The following is a 15,332-nucleotide window of genomic DNA, read 5'->3' as shown; positions in this document are numbered from 1 at the left end:
CTCCAATCCCACTCTCATCCCAATTAATGCAGAGAGGGAGGGGCTAGGAAGGGGAGGAATTATGAAGTAGGTGAGGAGGGAGTCAAGAAAACGAAGATTTGGAACAAAGCCTTGAGGTCTGAACAGAATAAGTAAACCTTCACCATTCTTTGAATTCATATTGAAAAGCCCTTTATACATTAGGAGATAGCCTGAAAACTTTCCATTTCATGCTACAAAGGACTTTTGTAAAGGGGAGGTTTCTCTTCTATGGGATCCCCAATAGGAAATTTTGGGATTTAAAATCATTGCCTGGAATTTTAAAGAGGTAGGATCAACATATACAATTATTACTTTGAAACTCTTGTGTTTCAACAAACAAGGCCCCTTGAAAGTTGTGTTAGAACCAATCAGAACAGTCAGAAAAACTATAGAAACCAAACATGGAACTCTAACCAGAGAGAATCCTTCAGAGCACATGAAGTAGGCATGAAGAACCACATGAACCCTAGTAGTCACAGAGAATCCCAGTGAATGCCAGCCTAGGGCCAGTAACCTCTAAGAAGAGGTCCAGTGAGTCACTAGGAGAAAGTCTCATTGCCTTAGTTTTAGAGGCACAAAAACATTATATTTTAGAAACTTTTCTATTCAATATGTTTGCTTTTTAAAATTTCATACTTAAAATTATGCTTTCTAGAAATTTACCATGTCAAAGAACTAAATCATTTATGATGCTGCTTAAAAGAGGTATTATTATATCTATCTTTTTAAAAGCAAAGCCTCATTAGAAATTTAATGATAACACTGATACTCTATCAGTAATATCACATACCATAAGATGTGAAAGTAGAAGATATAAGGATATGTATTGACAACTGTTGAAAAATGAGGGGAGGGAGGTAAAGGGATAAGGGAGAGTATTCGAAGAGATTGAACAGACCAGAGTAAAGCACACGCCCAGTGAGCATACATTGAGACACCCCTTTGAACATCAACTTAAATATCAATAATGAAAATCAGTACTGAAAAATAGGCACAGTGTGTGTGGAGTGGGGGTACTGGTGGGAAGGAGAAGGGTGAAGGAAGGAGATTAAGGTGACGGTATATGGTTGATGGACTTCAAATACCTATATGAAACAGAACTAAATAATTTCTTGCAAATGATTGGGGGTGGGGAGACACGATGGGAGCAATGTAAATAATGCACAATACAAGTCTAATCGGAATTGTCATTACAAATCCCCCCATATAATGAATAGTTCCTAATAAAAATTTACTATGAAAAAATATTTTAAAAAGAAATTTAATGATAAAGAATGAACAGACACAATTTCTCCTCCTTTTTAGTGTGTGTTTACAATTGAAAATAACCATCAATACCCAAGTTCTGAAGCATGCACTGGCACTAGCCCAGCTTATTTACTGAGACACCTGACATCATTCCAAATTAGGGGCCTGTCTGCCTGCTGGAATTGATCTTGAGGATTATGGGAATGAGTAAACTGGGGCAGATGGCCCAGGAAGGGATTGTGAAAATTTCTTGGACTGACAGAATTCTTGCCTCAGATACCACAGAAGGCCTATACTGACACCAGTGAGTTGGGAGGGCGGGGGTGGGGGCACTGTGAGGCTCCCTTACCTCGATTGTGCTGTAAGAGCACAATGGTAGGGTTGACGATTGTGGTAGAGGGGTAGGCAGATGATGGCTTGCTAGCTGATGGAAAAGCTTGAGAATCAGTTCCAATAGGAGAAGAAGAAACTTCACTTAGTAGAGCACTAGAACCCTGGAGGAAAAAAAAAACATACATTGTAAACAACTACAAATAGAAGAAATCTACAGTTAATACTTTTTTAAAAAAAGAAATATAAAGCTTTACAAAAACTTTAATTATAAAAGGAAATCAACAACACATATCATCAGTAATTTCAGTTAGAAGTTTAATTTGGAATGCTTTTTCTCTTTGTTGGTTATTAGTAAGGGGACAGAGGGGAAGGAGAATGTTACTGAAAGTCTTATCAACATCATTTATTATTTTCACCTGGTTGTGGTTCAATCTGGTTACTGAGAAAAGCAAATTCAAATCACGTAGAATAACATGCAAAACTCATGCAATTCCAAATGCGATCCAAGAACAAGAGCTGGCTTAAGTGGGAAAAACCAGGGAAGTTTAGTATACTGTGTAGAGAAATGTGAGACAATGTGAGGACATGAAGTCACTGATGCAGGAACAAGCAAGAGTTCAGTAACAGCATTCTCAGAGAAATCCTGAGCAATTTTACTAGTGTTTGCTTCTGAGATCTGAATATTATCCTATCCTGTTGTGACATTTTTCCACTCCAATATTAAAGAGACAAAGATCCTCAAAGACTTAAGAGAATCCTGACTTCAAAAATCTGAGATCTCTACCAGAAATGCCAATAATAATTTTAAAACTATTATAAGCTGTATGATGGGGATAATGCCAATCTTTTGAAACAAATGAGAACAGCACCCTGATATGCAGTAGGGATATTCAGATAGTTTCCCCATCATATATATATAGATAGATAGATAGATAGATAGATAGATATGTATATGTATATATATATATATGAAATAAAATATATATTTTTTTGGGAGGGCAAAGGTTTTATTTTAGGACTTACAAACCTTAAAGTCAAGATGGCATTCTTAAAGTACATTAATAACAACATTTTGATAGTCACTTTTAAAGCAATTATTACGCCCAGAGGTAAGCTACTGTAAGACGAGGGCCAAATCTCTCTTTTCCTCCTGACACCATCTAGAACAATGCCCTGCAGATAGCAAGTGCTCAGTATGACATGTGAATGACAGGAGCCATCTACCAGCAAAGGCATGTCTGAGCTAATCTTTGTGGCAAAACAACACCTGCTCATCAGAAGTGAGTGTCGGCACCTGGGACAGCTCCTAACACGCAGTAGGGGCTTTACTAACACTGCACGGATCGATTTTCCCTCTTTTCTGGAAGTTCCCTATGTAGCTACTGCTGTTAGTTATGAGCAGCAGATCAATTTCATAGGTAAAACCTTTTCCCAAGACTATGATCTTGTACACAAGTGTATCATCTCAACTCTTCCTATTTATTAACTACTCTTTTCTTAACTTATCTCTTCCATGATTTAATAATGTCATGTTAAAAACACTTCCAGAGTGTACCCAAGAAACACAAAATATCAGCTCTTTAAAGCACAAATGTCTAATATGATGCCTGGGCAGATTGCATGAACATTAAGCATTTTACAAATTCTATTTTGTCTCATTTCTAAAATATTACAAAAACTGTTATTGACTAAAAGGAACTGGATGAATTCGCATGAATTTTATTTCTCCCTCTTATTCTCAAATAGCTGCAGATGGAGCAATATCATCTCATAGACTGGACACCATCCACAGGGACATTCAGTTCGGGAATCCAAGCAGTTTCTTTTTTAACTTCTTACTGTTACCTGAGGCCAAACAAATCAGAAGTTATGAGGCCAACTTCTAGAAAAGATCATTAGTCCAGTCTGAGAAATTGAGGGGACTATTTCAACTAATCTGTCCTGGCACACTTGAAATAAACTCAATATACAAACCTAGATTTACCCAAATAGTAAACTATGGGTTACACAATAAAACTTCTTACAATAGCATATAAGGGCACTAAAATGAAGACTCACTTTACCTGCTGCTCTAGAGAAACACATTCTGCATCTAAGGCAAGATATTTGCATGTCCCAAAAGTAGAGTGGCTTCTAATTCACCTAGAAGCCCTGCTATGGGCAGGGGAGTAAATCCACATCCAGCAGGGCTAAGCTGCAAAGCTCAAAGCTAGAAGGAGATTGACACTCATGGGTAACATCTGGCCTGGTCCTGGCCTAACTACATTGTGCTACACATAGAGATTTGAGAAGAGACTTAGCCCAGGATGTAACACTTCCCAACTTTGGTGTGCCCACTGACTCCTTATAATTTCTCTAATCAGGCAAATAAGAAGATTCCTTCCTACTTTCTACATTACTGGTTTCAGTTTAACAATGCACATTTTGTAGGCATACCTCTTCACACAGAGGATGTCTGAATGTTTAGTTCCATCGGCCAAATGCATGACTCACCAGCTCACTGTACCTCAAAACTGGTGTGTAAACACCCAGCATAAAAATCCTTGGGATCAAGAGAGTCCTAAGCCCCTCCTTAGAGCTACTTCATCAGAAACTCTAGAAGTATAAACTAGACTTCCCTAACCTTCAGATGCTCCCATGAGCACCAACCTTGAGAACTGATACACTACTCCCCAGAGCTATTTGAAAGCAGGGTGTACCTGTGGTACCTAGGAAAATGTCTAGAACATAGTAGAAACTCAATGGTTAATTGTTCATTAACTAGTTGCTTTTGAGTGACTCTGGCTCCTCATTTGAGTCCTCAGCAATACAGTTAACATTTATCAGGTACTTTCTGTGTGCCATATACCACAACAGGAGCTTTTACTACTTCATCTACTTGAACCCCACAGCCCTGTGAGTAGATCCATGTACCCCCAAATTATTGCCCACATTGAGGTTCTTTCAAATTCCTGCCATCTCCAGGGATCTTGAGGAAAAAGGAGACCAATATACTTTGGCTCAGTTTTTTCACTGAACCAGTGGAGCTTTCCCACCTATGAGGGGACTTGCCTTTTCCTCCCAGGGTGGGACCTCAGGGAGGTATCAAGACCCTTCAACTGCCTATAACTCATGATGCTCTGGTTTGCCACAAAGACTGCCAGGACCTCCTTCTCAAAATGCCCTAGCAAGTATCTGCCTTTTGAGAAAGTCCTGACATTTATACATGGCTTTCAGACCCATTTGTTCAATCAAACCTGATTCACTTTTCTTTTAATCCCAGTTGCTGCCACTTCTGTTGTAAAGCAGTTTACTTAAGAGAATCTCCTCCTCCCCAGACCCTCCCTACTCCCTGCTACATGTAGCACCACACCTGCTATTGGCTTTCCACAAGATTCTATAGTTTCCTAAACTCTCAACATTGTATCTGTCTGCCCTATGAAAAGCAGGACCAGGCAAAGTAAAGGCCACAGATGTTTTCTCAGAGGGAAGACAAAGTTCTTTCAGAAAGATGTGCATTCCCAACAGAAGAGGAGGCACTTGAGAGACTGAGCAGCTGCAGGCAACCCACAAGACACACACAGGAAGCATGCACTCTAGGGATGGCACATGAGTCCAGTCAACACACAAGCACAGCAGCAGCCAAGGCTTCCTGAAAACTTAGGACTTGGGTGAGAAAAAGAGGTTTCAGGAAAGCTGTGGGGAGGGAAGTCCAGCAAGCTTACGGTACTTGAGACAGCTCCCGTGAGGTCAGGCTCCGAGACTCTGTGGAGGTCCTCCGGTATGGGAGGGACCAGCGGAGGTGGTGGTGAGAAGGATGGTGGTGTCTGGCTAATGGGGGGAAGGGAGCTGCAAGCACTGGTTGGTTGGCTGTGGTGGGGCCGCCTCTGCAGATGAGGGGGAATGAAATCATCTAGAGTTGGGAAGGTCAGAGGTGAGGTGGCAGGGGCAGTCGCTGGGATACTGTGGTCGCAGCCAAGTAGCCCCAGAGATGCTGGAGGTCTGGCAGTGCCTTCTTGCCCTCTGTCAGTATTAACCAGGTAGAGAGGGACAACTATTACCTCAGGCTGGGCTGGGCTGGAGGAAGAGGCATCCTGTAGGAAATAAGGGGGTCGTTACATAAAGGGGTATGGCAGGATGGAAGGAATTCCATAGTTAAGCAGTTGAGAGTGGACATGCAATGATGTACTCTGAGAAATATTTAATCGGTGCCCTTTCCTCAGAGTACATGAGACAGTCAGTGCTAGCCAGCTGGCCTCCTGACACTCCAAGACACAGAGGGAGCCCCATCCAAGTTTACTTTCCATCCATCTATTTTTGAATCCTTTTCACATTTTATGACAGAGAGAGAGAACAACAGAACAGGCAGGCAGGCTGTGTTTAACCCTACCGAACTGCTGTAGAGCCTGAAAGTTTGGGAGTAAATACAATTTCTTTGGCACCTTGTCATAAAATATAAATATTCCAGGATCTCACCGTATAATTAGTCCATGAATTCCACACTCTGGCACACTTACACACTTACGGAAACGAGGGAGGGAGACAGAAAGAGGTCTGCGCTGAGATGTTTAGAGAGAAGAACTGGGAATTCAAGCTGCAGCAATATTAATGAGGAAAAGGACAGTAGGGCAGCCAAGAGAACTAATCAGCTGCTCACATCAGTTTGAATGAGACAGTATAGAAGACACACAAAGATTCCTAATTTCTTGCCTTGGCTGGATAACACGGCTGCAAAAGGTAAAGTTCTTTGCTCTTCTGGTTTTCGGGATCAGAGGTAACCTGGGGGCCTAGCACAGGTGGTCTCACTGCATCTGGGAATGAAGCCCGAGTCCCCAGGGCAGGACTCTCACCACTGTTACCAGCATCTTTATGGATGTCAAAGAATAGCTTGGGAGGGTCAGGAGGAGGAGCAGGGGGTGGTTTTCCTGTGCCGGCTGTGGCTGTGTGAGGGACAAGGCTTGGAGCTGGTGCTCGGGTGCCTGCAGCCTCCAAGGGAGTGTCTTTGGCTGAGTCACGTGCAACACGAGAGGAGTTTTCTGATGCCGCCCAGCAAATGTTATTGGATAAACAAGGTACATATAAGCTGCTGACCTTTCTATTCCCAACAGCCTCATGACATAGGTTAGAGCTCACATTCTTACTATAGACTAACCTGTTGGCTGCATAGTGGTGCTGGGGTTGGGATGAAGCACTGGGGACCATGGAACCCAGAAGCAAGGGACCCGGACACACCGCATCTTTAGGAAGCGATCTAGTTGCCAGAGGGACAGAGATGGACTGGGGTTGTGTGGGGTTCTGCTGGCTGGGGGTGCTGACATAAGGCTTTGGTGAGCTCATGTACAGGGAGTCCTTGTAGGTATTGCAGGTGGTAGGGGGCTGCCATGCAAAGCGGTCCTTTTGAGGGAGGAGAAGGCGTGGGGGAGACAGAACCTTTAGTAATATTTTCAGGACATGATATCACAACAGAAAAAAAAGAAAGGAAGAGGAGGGGAGATGGAAAGAAGGATGACCATTAGAAACAGCAACATAATGTGATCTGACAACAAAACAACTCATAACACTTTTTAAGCAAATCCTCACAGTTCTCTTCAGGGCAAAGCCAAGGACTGACTCAAACTCACCTGCAGAGATTGGTCTGACTCACATCCGAGCCCAGCCTAGAACCGGCCAAGTCACCATGAACACCAGTCCTTGGTTGGCTGCATCTTTAGCAACCTCCTGTCTAACAGGGTGCCCAAGGAACCAAATGCCAATGGAGGGATCCCCAGAGCCCCCCTTTTCTCTCCAACCTCTTTGAGATTTTTCCCTTTAAGCTTTTAGATTTAAGTGTAAATTCACTAAAGTCCTCTGAGTGCCTTTTATTCTTTTCCCTTAGGAAAAAGAGAATTTGAAAAATTATCCTTATTTATGTTCACAGGACACAGATGTCTTCATTGAGCCACTGAGGTTCAGCTCTAAATTCCACAAGCATAACAAATTAAAGCTCACCAAGAAGAGGATGTTAAGGACTTTGAATCTACATGTGTTCTTTTCTCAGAGGAAATAATCTGATGGAACCAATTATCAGAAGGAAGAGAATGAGGTGGATCTCAGTGATAGATCACTTGTCTAGAGTGCATAAGGCCCTGGGTTCAAACCCCAGCATCACAAAAGGGAGAGGGGGAGGAAGATAGGTATGATATTAAAAGCATGTCATTTCCCATTTTTGATGGATTCAGAAAAAGGGACCAAATGATGTAACACATAATTGGCCTATGGAAGTGGACTGTACCTGATTTATCTAATTTCAGTCCCAGCTGAATCCTATAGTTGTAGGTGATAAACCTCAGTCATAGCTTAAGTCCAAAGCTGTAGTTACAGGTTCAGAGCTATAGAGTTCATATCTCCTCCCTCTCCCCTCAACACTGCTCCTCTCACTGGGTCTCAGTGGGGCAGAGGGCCAAGAAGTGAAGTGACTCCCCAGTCTGATCCTTCTTGGCCAATCTGTGACTCCACTGTGAATCAGATCAGAAGATGAGAAGAACTGATGTTCCTAGACTTTCTGCATTGGTCCCTATCTTTACAGCTATCCCAGCACTAATTGAAAACCAGAACCTTCCTCAAGCTGCATAGGTGAGGGATATTAGAGTTTGGTCAATATCTGTAAGTGTATTATGACCAAAAACTAGGCAAGATCATGGAACTATCTTGGGGTGCTTTAAATTTTATTTTTACAATTTGTAGAGTAAATGTAGAAAGGGGGAGGGATGTTAGAAAAAGTGAATAGATAAGAAATTTGAAAAGTTTTACTTTTGATTAGACTACTGACTCACAAAGAGCAAATAACCCATCCTTTGAACTCAGCTTTCAGGTTATAAATAATTTGGGTGGAAAAGTAGCTATCTGAGTATTTTCAGCTAACAGATGCCCTTCCTGTCCACTATGTGCCTACAATAGTGTCAGTGGGATATGGCCAGAGATACCAGCCAAAAATACAAAATGAACAGCCTCTCTCTGGTATAGAGCAAGAATGAAAACTTTCAGATGAACTCCCTTGGCTCAGTGGACTTGGACTAGAGGTTGGGGCATGTTTATAATCTAAATGATGCTCTCCAGAAACAAAACACTTGGATTAGCACACAATAAAGGACTGCCTAGTAAACTGATAGCATTTGTTGAGAGGTAAGCAAAACACTTTAATTCAGGCTCAGATTTACTTCTACTTTGAGCTCCAGTGCCTTGCATATGATTTCTTCTTGTCCAAAGATAGAAATCAGTTTCAATGAGTTTTTAATTTAACTCAAGCCATGGCCATATATGGTACCAGGACTGTATTACACCCGGCACGAGACTCCAGGGATTGTGACCCTGCAGAGAGGATGCTTCCCCAGAATGTTCACAATGCATTCAGAGCCAAGGGACTTCCTGTCCTGTGGCTTCTTTTAAGCCTAAAGAAAGAGGAAGGAGGATAAACACAGTGACTTTATGCAAAGGACCTACTTTTTGTTTTATTGTAAACACTGCAGCAACCACACAGTCATTCTATATTCCTGCCAAACTGCCTACTAATGTAATTCCACTTATCTTTTTTTAGAAGGTAGCTCAGTGAATAAAAAATTAGGCTTCTTGAAAAATTTTGTATGTTTAGTTCACACAGTTTCAGAAACTACCAATCTTCTCTACCAGGGCTCACCATGGTGAAAATAACATGACAAAGAGGGAAGACTTGGTTCCCTGCTCCTGGGGAGAGGAGGGTGGCATGTCCAAGCTGGCAGGACAAAAGATTCCCATGTGGCTCACTAAGTCATGTTTGCATTCAGAAAATAAATCTAAGATATACTACATGACCTAAAGTTCCTTAAAATTCAGAGGGCCAGTTTTACACTCATAGGCAGAAAAGAACCTCTATATCAGCCATTTGTCACACTCCCATTAAGGCCATTTAAGAGTCCCATTAAGAGTGACAGATAAGAAACTTGATATTTGTGGAGATATCCTGGGATGTTCACCTTATCATAAAGCTCACCCATATAAACTCCTTGAGAGCAATGTTTAACACAGTGATCCGAACACAACACAGGTACACAATAAAGCCATCTTAAATAAAGAGAGGGAAAGGAAGAAAGACTGGAAAACCAACCTAGAAAGAAAGGCCTAAGAAAATGATGCGTACTCCAAGTTGTACAGCTTTGGGGGATTTTCTGTTGTAGAGTAAAGCTAGGCTGTGCTATGACTGTGACTTCTGTTTACAAGCTCCTGGGCTGCTGGACTTAGGGTCTGGTCACAGTTACCTGATCTTAATCTGTAAGGATACAGTTGCTGGAACTCTTACAACCCCAGTTCCAGAAAATTAACAGAATACACACCAGAGGCACTCCTTTTTTTAATATTCCACTCTATAAAGAGTTTTAAAAACAGTGCAGACTTTTTCCTACTTATTCAAGGTTAAATGAATTCTTTCTTTCAGAACATTTTCACATACCTAGAAAACATCAAGCCTATTCCCAATACCCTAATATAGACGAACCTCTTCCTATACCTCTGTTCCCCATGACCCCAACTCCTAACTCTAGTCCTTGAAGAGCTTTTCCAGAGTAGGCCAAAGGCTTGACCACTATTCATAATCCAGTTGAGCAAGCAGAGAGTCACAAGTCTAGGCCACAAGAATCCAAACAGGTACCACTCACCAGCTCCCGCTTTGCCCTGGGCACACGCCTACCTTGGGCTTGTCGGTAGGAAGGCTGGGATGCACACTTCTGTAGCCCTTGGCAGCAAGTGAGGAAGGTTGGGCATTTCCATTAGCATCAGCATTAGAAGAAAGCTTCCACTCATCTGAAAGATGACAAAAGCAAAAATAAATAAATAAAGCTCTGTCACTTACAAGGGAACACTCCCTGGTTTTCCTTTAATTCAAGGATCCATGGTAGAAGGCAGGGACAAGTAAGAATGCAAGAGAAACCATACCTGCTGAAGAATTCTCTGGCTCCAGATCTATATGTGGGGCAGAAAGGATAAAAACAAGGAGAAAAGGGAAAAAGCAGAAATGGTTATATTTGTGGGAAATAAGCACGAGCTACACAGAAGGATGAAAACCCAGCACCCTGTTGTCTGACACAAAATACCCTCAGTCACGACGGCTTGATTACCATAGGAACCCACTTGAAACCATGATGTACTCACAGGCGCTGACCTTTGAAAATACAAGGCTTATATTCACAGGAATGAAGAAACAATTGTTCCTTGACATTCTTATTTTACAGACAAAATGGCAACTGAACTCTCCAGTGTCCAGTCCCTACTCACTAACTTTCATTTCTCAAGCCGACTGTGGGCTCAGAATGGCTGCTCCTCCTTAGCAGGCTTGGATAATCCTTTCCAGACCCTGGAAAGGAAGTGGGTAGGCCTTTTTTTCCAGGGGTGGTGTTGCTGCACTAGTGATAGTACATGATTTAAGCACAAATATATCTGCTGTGATAGGACTCTTGTTTTTGAGGGGGGGGTGTTTGCTCTTCTCCTTTCCATTACATAAAGATTCAAAATCTAATCATTCCTGAGCATTCATAATACTATAAGGCACCCTTATATCTCTTCAGCCTTCCCAGTCATTGCCCGATGCATTTCAGGGTCCCTAAACTCCCAATGTCACCCAATCAGCACCATGAGTCAGCAGCACCCAGTGGTCATATGCTTAGCTGGTAAGGCAGCTGGACTATAGTTCAAATTTTGGATCTACCACCTATGGGCCCTATGACTCTGAGCAAGTTATAAGCTTCAACCTGCCCATCTGAACAATGGGGATAGTGATATGCCTCCTTTATCAGTTATGATAATTAAATGAAATAAAGCATGTGAATTGCTTAGCACACTGCCTGGAAAAGATCAATAAACGTCTGCTATTTATCATCTTCTTCTGCGTCATCTCTGGTCTTGATAATCCACCTAGTCCTGGGGTCCACAAACCTTTTCAATAAAGGACAAGATAATATATATTCTAGGTTGTATGGGCCACATGATATCAGTACAACTAAAGGTGGAACATCCCAGCCTGAAAAAAAAATCTGTAATGCTCCAAAGTCTGAACCTTTGTGAGTACCAACTTGTTGCTACAAGTAGAAATTTCACACCTGACCTCATGTGATGGGTTGCAGTCAAAATGCAGGTGTGCTAAAAATATTGTATAAAACTGCCTTAGGGCTACATATATGGTGTATGTGAAACATAAAGGAACTTTACATTTAGACTTGAGTCCAATTCATTATGCATATACTCCAAAATCTGGAAAAAAAATACCTCTTGTTCCAAGCATTTCAAATAAGGGACACTCAAACTGTGTCTGACTCTGCCATCATAGTACAAGAGCAGCCATAGGCAGCATGGAAATGAATGAGCATGGCTATGCTCCAATACATCCTTATTTATGGACACTCAAATTTGAATTTCATATCATTTCATCATTCTTTCCATTTTCCTTCCAATCATTTAAAAAATGTAAAAACCATTCTTAGCTCACAGGCTGTACAAAAATATGCATGGGCTGAATTTTACACCATTTGCCAACTCCTACCCTCACCAATCCTTTAACTTTCTTCTTCCTGCTTGTGTCTTTTTGTCTCACCTATGTAGAGTTAAGGAGGGGACTAATACTGCAGCTTTCATAGCCCTAGTCGCCACTTAAATGTGGGTCCCTCAGGGATAGAGACGGACTTTCTGATGTCAAATTAAGATATACAAACATTTAATAAATACCTTCCAAATGCCAGAAAATTACACTTTTACACCTATCTAGTATGCTACTTCATGGATGAGAAAAAAAGAGAGACCAACTGATTTACTCAAAGTCACAAAGTCTCACACTGGAAGAGAAAAGCAGTCAGCCCAGGTCTCCAGAATCCAAGTGCAGTGTCCACCACATTCAGCTGTTCATCACATCAGCCACAAAGTAAAACCTACATTGCAGAGCTGGGTACAGTGGCTTATACCTGTAATCCCCTCTTAATCAGGAGGTGCAGATTAGAGGATCACAATTTCAGGCCAGCCCAGGCAAAAAAGTAAGACCTGTTTCAACAAACAAGCTGGTCATGGTGGTACCTAACTATAATCCCAACTATGTGGGAGGCACGATGGAAAGAATGTGGTCCATGGCTAACTCTATCTGAACAATAACCTAAAGCAAGCAGGGCTGGAGGCATGGCTCAAGTAGTACAGCCCTTGAGGTCCTGTGTTCAAACTTCAGTAGCACCCACTAAAAAGCTACATTCCAGGGCAGAAGTGGTGGGAGCTAAAAGGTGTCAGAGCAAAAGGTAAGGCAGGCGTGAAGTTCTCAGGCCCTAAATCTATGAGCAGCATGATGTAGGTGCATGAGAGTTACAGAGCTGGTCTTTACCAAGACCAACTTTTCTGATACAGTAGGTAAGAAGTGAGGCCCAAGAACTGATGCCGAGGCTGGTGGTCCACAACCTACACTTTGGGAACCACTGACAGAAGGAACACTCAAAAATATCCTTATTAACCGCCCCCTCAAAACAGGGAGATTTTAAAAGATGACTCAGTTATATACTCTTTCAGCAGTTAACATCTCCGCCCCTTCCTTATAGACAATTCAGTTATTCGTCTTCTCTCCCCTACAACCACAACCTTGGGAAATTTACAAGACTTGTTTTTTGTTCACATTCCTGCAATGGTCTGGCTTAGGTGATCAGGAGCAAGTTAACCACACCAAATTTCAATTTCTTATCTGTGAAATATAATCCGTATCCCCATGTACTCCTCACAGGGTTGCTGAGGAGTCAGATCATATATGTGACGTGAAAGTGACTATATCTAACACTGGTGCTGCCATCTAGGTGCCTAGCCAAGAGAAACCTTCACACCTGGCAGGACCATGAACATAGGTAACACACTGTGACCATAGTCCTCCATCCTCCCTCATGTTATCACTTTTACCATCCCATCTTCTTTTCTAAGTTGCTATTTATAGACCAGCTTGGTCATTCTTCAAATGCAATGGTGTAATACACTAAATATTAATAGGTTCTGAGTGAGGCTATTCAATGAAGGAGGTAAACTTTGCACATGGATTTGGGGACACATTATTTTGTTCACTTTTTGGTTCCCAGTTGGGTTGGTTCTATTCAATTGACACTGGCAAACAGATGTGTCATGGAAAGTTGAGGTGTGACTGTCCTTCCAAACATGTAGGTATCATAAAGGGACCATCACCTTGTCATCAGATTACCTCCCATGAGCCCAACCCTGTCTTGTTAACTACATATACTGCAGTAAGTAGCCTAGTCTCTCCTGTAAAATGGCCATGGATTCTTTTGAATCACAAAGATTAAATGAAAGTACATGACATAAAGTGTGGGTTTTATAAAATCCAAAAGCATGGGGGAAAATTCCCCCTGTAGACATAAATTACAATCATTAACTCCTGTCCTTTGATAAATAGCTTCAAACACAAAATATCCTTGGGGAATGACTCATTTTTTCTCATTCCAAATCTTAAAAACTGTTCCTCTTACCATGCCCCAGAAGGATGGCTCCCAGGACCTCTTTAAGTGGTCCTGTATTCCTTATTAAAGGAGAGCTGTATCTCCGACATTTCATCACCCCTCATCTGTTAGTTTTTCTTCTGAACCTGAAACGCTGGTAGCAGCCCAGAGCCAACTGTGCCTGAGTGCACAGGATGAAATTTTATATACATAATTATCCATTATTAGTTACTGATTGAAGAGACTGTCAAAATGCTTCTTTCAATAAAATGTTACCTTAGAGCTCTTGAGGTAGGAGGGAGCCCTTGAAAAGAAGGTGGCTCATAGATTTTGCAGCCCTGAAGAGATTTAGCCTTTTTGCAAGAAATATTATCTATTTTGTCTTATCTTTTCTTCTACCCACTCTTTATATACAATCTTTTCTGGCCTGTGGCTGTAAGCCTCCTGATATTTTCTTTTATCTCATTCTGTGTTAATTTCATTTTGGTTTCTACTTTTTTTTTTCTTGTTTTGGGAGGGAAGATAATCAGTTCTTGGAATCTTTGGGTACTTTTCACTGAGTTTGTCTCAATGTGATATGGTAGGGCCCTCAAGAGGTAGATAACAGGTGTTAAAAGTAAGTATATGAGCATTCTAAATCTTATTTGTGTTTATCTTTTATTCATGGTGTGTAGTAGAGAATTTACCCAAGAAGAGGTAGATCTTGCTTTTGCCCTAGGCTTCTGGGAGGTAATTGACAAGTCTATAGAATGCCACCCCTGATAGGAATATCTTTGTTTATCTGGGAGCTTGATCCACATCAATAGTATATTTGGGGTCAGGGCTTTAAGCCAACAAGAACTTATTTCCTACTGGAGTAGAGACAGATCCACCAGGTGGGCAATGGAGTATGCCTGTTTATGGGAGTTCCAAAATAACTCTCGACACAAAGTCTTAGGTTAACTTTCTGTTGCAATACCCTGAGCATACTGTCATATATCAATGTTGGGAAATAGTGTGTCCTGACTCCATTGGGAGAAGACAATGGGAGCCTCTGGTACTTCCCTAAACTCCACACTACATACTGTTCTCGTGGATGATTTTAATATCTATCCTTTCTCTTTAATAAATCATAAGTGTGACTCCCTCTAGCATTACCATTGAATCTAAGGGTGGTTTGAGGAATACCCTAAATTTGGAGTTGTGTCAGAAGTGAGGGTACTCCCTTGTGGGGACCTTTCCCTCCAGCTTCTCAGTCGGCCCTAATTCTTACACATGTACTAACAATAAAGATTGATTTAA

At 41.6% G+C, this 15,332-nt stretch overlaps 1 protein-coding gene across 50 annotated transcripts in view; it reads right to left on the bottom strand.

Moving 5' to 3' along the window:
- Sorbs1 (sorbin and SH3 domain containing 1) overlaps nt 1-15,332 on the bottom strand; it is a 234,557-nt gene that overhangs the window by 86,710 nt on the left and 132,515 nt on the right. For 22 of the 50 annotated variants that reach the window (XM_074078646.1, XM_074078692.1, XM_074078682.1 and 19 more), the window contains 3 exons: nt 10,525-10,551; nt 10,280-10,392; nt 1,619-1,763 (listed from right to left, as the gene is read on the bottom strand). In XM_074078646.1, the coding sequence (XP_073934747.1) occupies nt 1,619-1,763; nt 10,280-10,392; nt 10,525-10,551 (285 nt within the window). Of the gene's footprint in view, nt 1-1,618; nt 1,764-5,306; nt 5,676-6,291; nt 7,012-10,279; nt 10,393-10,524; nt 10,552-15,332 lie in introns of all 50 variants that reach the window. The other 28 variants (XM_074078643.1, XM_020175055.2, XM_074078658.1 and 25 more) reach the window with 5 other exon arrangements.

This window comes from Castor canadensis, chromosome 7 (genome assembly GCF_047511655.1).
Source record: "Castor canadensis chromosome 7, mCasCan1.hap1v2, whole genome shotgun sequence".
In the NCBI taxonomy this organism is placed as follows: Eukaryota; Metazoa; Chordata; class Mammalia; order Rodentia; family Castoridae; genus Castor; species Castor canadensis.
Note: the sequence above shows the minus strand (reverse complement) of the source record. Positions and strands in the feature narration are given on the sequence as shown.